The 6,861-nt window shown below is 44.4% G+C and overlaps 1 protein-coding gene across 1 annotated transcript; it reads left to right on the top strand.

The window, feature by feature from the left end:
• The first annotated feature begins 2,686 nt into the window (after positions 1-2,686).
• LOC119310299 (xylanase inhibitor protein 1-like) lies at positions 2,687-3,794 on the top strand. Its single transcript, XM_037586099.1, has one exon. It carries the CDS (start codon positions 2,730-2,732, stop codon positions 3,612-3,614), a length of 885 nt encoding a protein of 294 aa, XP_037441996.1. The 5' UTR covers positions 2,687-2,729; the 3' UTR covers positions 3,615-3,794.
• The last annotated feature ends 3,067 nt before the right edge of the window (positions 3,795-6,861 follow it).

Below are 6,861 nucleotides of genomic sequence, written 5' to 3'. Positions count from 1 at the left end.
CGTTTTAAGCTTGGAGTAAAATTTAAGGCATCAAAAAGTGTTTTTTTTACATGACAAAGTGTCGTCTCCAACAGCTTCTATTCATATATATTGCACACATATGAAGGTATCAAACACATCTCAAATGAATCCAAAACAAACTACAAATCCACATCATAAATTGTTCATCAAGCTCAACAGCAAAGTTTAGCATACAATACAAAAAAGTTCATCACACAAATGCAACAAACATAGAGATAAAACTAGGCCTGTTGTCGCCCATGTCATGCCCGCCACTCCTCCATGAAATCCTTTTGGAGATCTTTGTGCGGATCTGCATATGTCATCGTAGAACTCAAGAAAGCGATGCAGCCGGTCTTGTCTCCGACTCGGCTGCACCAGTCATCCCATGAGATCATAGACATTGTACTCCAGATCTTGTCCATTTTCATTCTCAATGATCATATTGTGCAGGTTGTGATGATGTACAACCTAACCGGTCCTCTTACAATAGCAAATTGGATTACAAAATTCCAAAAGCCATTTTCACATCTTTCCTAGCAGCCGCTTGAGCATTATAAAAGTAAATTATTTCTTACCTTGGGAGTTTTGAAAGTGGCTTGATGAAAGAGTACCACTTCGGATAGGTCTCATCCGCAAGGTAATACCCAAAGTTGTATGCGCGACCATTTTTTGGAAGTTCACCGGCGGTAGTTCCCGACTAGCTAAATTTGTGTGAGAGGTGATCAGTGCAACACGTTGAATCACTGCAAGATCCAGGCATCCCAAAATAGGCATGCCAAATTTATGTCTCCTGGTCGGCCACGGCCTCAAGAATGATGATGGCATCCTTGTAGCTTCATTTGAATTGTCCATGCCATGTTATAGGGCAATTCTTCCACTTTTAGTGCATGCTATCTTATTGATTGTTGGTGCATGCAATCTTGTTGATTGTTGTAGTACCTGACCAGTTGATGAAGGTGTTGTAAAAAAATTGGCTCATCTAAAAGCTTCTGTTGTGTCGTGCAAAAAAAGCCGCCTCCGATGCGTGCCACCTTGACTACTCCAGAACCAGATCATAGGTGGCCTCGCTGTGATAAAAAAAGCTTGTGTATATTGTGGTCATAAACCCCAGAAGGAGGAAGATTCAGGCTCTTGATTCATTTTTCCACTATATGATACATAAAGAAGTAAACATAAAGAAGTAAATCACGCAGTGAGAACTATAACAACTTTCATTAAAACAAAAGATTTAACATCATACCTAAGTATATTTAAGATCATCTATGCAAATCAATGGACCACAAAGCAATGCATGGAAAGACAATAACGTGACCCAATGGCCAGTAAAGCTTGTTCCCGTGCCAAAACAAGATGACACATCAGTCAACAATATTAGCTTTTGTTTTTGTTTTTCATTGTTAATACGTGAAATGCCGCTAACAGAATAAAATGTTGCAGTTCTTCTTGTGCACTCTACGTGTTAAAGAACATCGAATTATTTACGGGAGAATAATTGGCAATACCATATGACCAAGTACGTAAAGTAACACCTATGTTTCTGCCAGTTGTTTAAACTACAGAACGATACTAACATATCCTCCCATGCAGGCCTACATCGATAAATTCAGAAAAGAGTTGCTTGTTGTGCTTGTCGATTCATCCTACAATAAATTGAAATACAAGAAAAGGTTCAAGACGTACCATGCTAGCCTATCGGATGTAGTTGCGGATGAAGATGATGAAGATGTAAGAAGTTAGTCCAGCAGTGGTTGATTCTTACATATGGGGTGTACACTTGGCTATAAAGCGATAGAGTAGGGTGCAATTGGGTTTTAGTCCCGAAGAATGTTTCCTAGCCATGTTCTTAGTCCATTACAGATTACTCAAGTTGTAAAATTTCAATAATAATGGTACCAATACTTTGCTTCAAATAAATTTGATTTGTATGGGAGCACCTAAAAATCTATATTTGCTTTTTACAACCATGTCACAGTTGTTTCAAGATTAGGGAAGTGAAACTCAAATCTAAATTGTAGTAATTGTTCAGCTTCGTCGGTATATGGACAAGATTCAGACCAATTACACAAATTATACAGTGCACGAGCAAACCTAGAAGAAGTCATTAATGGATTGTGATTGGTTTATTTCTACAATTTTCTGTTGCTAATTGCAAATGCCGTGCCAGATTGAGTAGGACGAGACATGTTTCAACAAAAATTTACTCTCACATATACAAGAGAAAATAAGTATGAGCACGAGCATACCTTCACAACAAAAATTAAAATACTCCATGAGTGAACACTCAATCCTAGCTATTCCAGAGTTATGAAGATCAGATCAATTTTGTCTCAAGAAAGAAGGGTTCAAATAATCAAGATCAAGCGTGACGTAAATGTAGCTAGTCATACTCTGGCTCAAATGGCACGCACACAACATGAGATTGCGAGCATCGTTGCCGCTGATTGTAATCAGAGTCACCTAATTAATCGAGTCCTCTAGAGTCAGCACCCGCGCGCGCGGGCACATAGGATAGGATGCAGCCTAAATCCAGCTGAGAATTCAACGACTTACTCGTGGCAGTGCCGTGTCAACCGTAGCCTTCTTCAATTCCATTCCACGTCTAGCAACTCAATCTCCACAAGATCAACAATTTACCTATATATATTAGACTCATATCGAGGTAATTCTTCACAGCAGCAGGCAAAGCAAGCAAGAGAACTCAGCCCATCATTCATATCCATCCACCAATGGCGCTCACACGCCGTTGGGCAGCCTCCCTCCTGCTCCTCCTCGCCGCAACCCTCCTCGCGGGCTCGGCCGCGGCCACGGGAAAGACCGGCAACGTCGTCGTGTTCTGGGGCCGGAACAAGGACGAGGGGTCCCTCCGGGAGGCCTGCGACACCGGCACGTACACCATCGCCGTCATCTCCTTTCTGGACGTCTTCGGCCGCGGCAAGTACCACCTCGACCTCTCCGGCCACGATGTCTCCGCCGTCGGCGCCGACATCAAGTACTGCCAGTCCAAGAAGTTCCTCGTCTTCCTCTCCATCGGGGGCTTCGGCGGCCAGTACTCCCTGCCGACCGCCCAGTCCGCGGCCGACGTCGCCGACTACCTCTGGAACGCCTACATGCTGGGCACCCGCGAGGATGTCTACCGCCCGTTCGGCAACGCCTACGTGGACGGCATCGACTTCTTCCTCGACGGCGGCGGGCGGCCTGGGCCGGACCCCTACGACGAGCTGGCCAGGCGGCTATGGGACTACAACAAGCCGTACCGCGGCAGGGTGCCGGTGCAGCTGACGGCGACGTCGCGGTGCGGGGACAGGCGCGTGGGGCGGGCGCTCGCCACGGGGCTCTTCACCCGGATCTTCGTCAGGTTCTTCGACGACCCCCACTGCGCCGCCAACTGGCAGCAGGAGTGGGGCAGGTGGACGGCGGAGCAGCCGGGCGCGCAAATCTACTTCGGCCTGCCGGCTTCGGAGAAGACGGTCGGCTACGTCCACCCCCTGGACCTTTACTACGATATTATCCCGGTGGTACAGAAGGCGGCCAACTACGGCGGCATCATGGTCTGGGACCGCTACGAGGACAAGCGCACCGGCTTCAGTAGCTTCGTCATCAACTGGGCTTGAGCCTCTCACGCTCGCGTCAGCGTCACCGTGTGAATTGCATGTGTTTGCTACTTTGTTTAATTGTCTTTTTACAGTAGTCAGTTCGTAATGGTGTGTTTGCTATTATCAGTGTGCAGTTGTGCTCGAAATGGTGTGCCATGTGCTTGTAAGAATAAGATAAGACCAGTGGTCTCGATTAATAAGTGCGGAGTATTGTATATTATCATAAATTAAACTGTAAAAACGTTTTATATTAAAGTACTGTAACATACACAGTACTAGCAATTAATCGAGTAGTATTTATCTATTCAATCACTTTCTTTATAACTGTTTCAAATGAACTGGGTATTCGCCCGTGCATTGCCACAGGATCCAAATTTCCATATAACGTGATAAGAGGAGCATACATGAATAAATCTTGAGGTGAGTGAATAAGCAAAGGAGATTATGCTTTGGTTACGAATCATAGAACTTCTGGAAACTTTGACTTGAAGGCCAAAGAACATCATAGAGTCAAATATAATTATCTGGATGACATGATGTTTTTTCACGAAATAATATATCTTTACATTTAAATTTTTACAAGTCCTATCATTCAGCATTAAATGTAAAGAAAGAGATGGGAGGCAATAATACAAACCATTTACAAAACATGTTTATCTACCCCCTTTTCCATAAACAACATGTACCTGAAAATTGCATTCCACGTGTCATTGCAAATGTACAAGAACAGAAATACCTAGGACAGTTTTTTTTCCCGAAGTATGACAACAAATAAAGAACATAGAATGGGTTGGCTGGTATATATAACATGCTATCACGTTTCGATGTTTTATCAATTGAAACCAATAACAATTTTGGACTTGTGAGGAAGCATGAAAAAAAATGCTAAATTTCACAGTCTAGAAATTCAAGTATTTTTTTTACTGAAGTTGTAAGATATCACAATCTTCAGGATTTGGTTAACTGGGAATAGAATTAAGAAAATTAAAAGATGTGGCAAATCAGAACAGACGAAGTTCAAAAATCACTTATTTTCATTTGATAAAGTCGTGTGTTATCCATATAAATGTTCAGACAGAATTAAATATGGTACTAATGGACAAAATGAAACATCAGGGTGATAACTAATACAATACAATGAACCATGGTGTCACATATACCCAGACATCATCACGTCCGATCTCACCTCTTTAATTCCACCTTACCCATTTGAAGCACCAAAGAACAATTTGGAATTTATATCATCTCAGCTAAGTGCAAACACGCACCTGATGCCAAACAGAAAGCGCAAACAAGCACATGAGGCTTCAGGTGTCATCGGCATGGTTGAAGGCTTGAGGCATCGTCGATGCCTGGATTAAGATAGACTGTGGCTGCCCTACTCACCATGGAACCTGCTTGCTTTGGACTGGGAGCTGAAGACCAAAAGACTGAGACAAAGATATTACCTAAGGTCGCGGCATCGCAGATTGGCGGGGAGTTGGGCGATGAGGAGGTGATCCAGTGGGGACGGGCACGGCGGGGAGCCACGGCTGTATAGATGTATGCCGCGTTCTCAGAATCTCAATCCCAACGCCCCTTAAGTCTGCCTTCCCATGCTCCATGGACCAGCCGCGTCGTGTTGTAACGTCGTCGTCGCCGCTGCCGCGCTGTTCCAGGAGAGAGGACCAAGGAGAGAACTGGTGCAGAGGCGAAACTGGTACATCACCTCCGCGCTCGTCGATGCTACCATGAGCGCCACTTGATCTCCTCGCACCCCCGCTAAAGACGAGACGAGATGGCGGACGGAATATGGTTTTTCGGTGTATTCATTGCGCCGATCTGCGGTGCTCTTGGAGGTGCTTCACATCATGGCATGGTCTCCAGCTCTCCCATCACCAAAGGAGAAATTACTGGCGTCCAAGGGCGCGGGGTACATGAGAGATTACCGTCCATAATTGACGTGAATTGTGATTGATCACCAAAGAAAGAGATTGATTGCCCACACGGAAATTACCAAAGAAAGAGATTGATTGCCCACACGAAAAAGTGTTTTACCAAATATGGATCGGAAGAAAAATTGGTGGAGGGAGGGGTGAGGGGTAGCGAACGGAGAGGAATGGACGAAGAGTGCGAAGATGTAAGACGGGAGACGGAATCTTACGGTTCTTTTAGGTAGTAGAGATTCACCATGGGGCCCTTCAACCGCATCTTCGTCAGGTTCTATGACGACCCCCCATTGCACCGCCCACTTGCGGCAGGAGAGGGACAGGTGGACGGCAGCGCAACCGAGCACGCAGATCTACCTCGGCCTGCCGGCTTCGGAGCGGAAGGTTGGTTACGTGCACCCAAGCAAGAACCTCCACGTTGTTATCTCGGTGGTGCAGAAGGCGGCCAACTACGGCGGCGTCGTGATCTGGGAGCATTGAGGACAAGCGGACCGGCTACAGCACCTACGCCATCCAATGGGCTTGAGCCTCCTTCATGTACTCTGTATGAATTTGCTTCTCTTACGGTAAAAAGTTTTTCCTAATAAATAAAGGACAATGCTAACGCTCACACGTGTGGTGGGGTCAAACTCGCTCACATGTCTTATAACACACATACTGCACCATGTCACCGCATGCATGCATGTGAGTCTTTTAGGATTTTCAGTTTTTAAAATATTTTCTCTCTTAAATGAAAAATCCGATTGAAAATCCGTTTTCACCATTAAATCTCTCACGATGAGATCTTCGAAACTAGATTTTTTGGTTAAAAGTTGTCATGTCTATTTCACATTAATTGCCATAATATTTACATTGAAGTTGCCATGATATGTTTCAACTACTTTCTTCTACATTTAAAAGTAAATTTTGATATTTTAGAAAACGGGGAAGTAAGAAACCATGATACATGCACTTAAAATTGCCATGGTTCCTACAAAATATAATATTCATGGTCAAAGTAATGGAATTGCCATCGTCAAAGAACTAAAACTGTCATGCTCTACAAACTAAAATTGCCACATGCCAACTTTAGTTTAACACTACTAGGGAAAATCTTATACAGAAAAATTTAGCAGTAGCGCGGGTCAAAAAAGGGCGCTAGTGCTAGATAGCAGTAGCGCATGAGGGAAAAGGGCGCTACAGATAAAATTATAGCAGTAGCGCGTGCACGTGTAAAAGCGCTACTACTAATATTCCCATTGCTAACACGATAGGCTACACATAGGAGGAGCGGGCTTGAAAGAAGCGCGCTACCGCTAGAATCTAAGTAGTAGCGCGTTTTTTAAGAAAAGCACTAC

Source organism: Triticum dicoccoides, chromosome 1B (genome assembly GCF_002162155.2).
Source record: "Triticum dicoccoides isolate Atlit2015 ecotype Zavitan chromosome 1B, WEW_v2.0, whole genome shotgun sequence".
Lineage (NCBI taxonomy): Eukaryota > Viridiplantae > Streptophyta > Magnoliopsida > Poales > Poaceae > Triticum > Triticum dicoccoides.
This window is presented reverse-complemented; position numbering and strand designations above follow the sequence as displayed.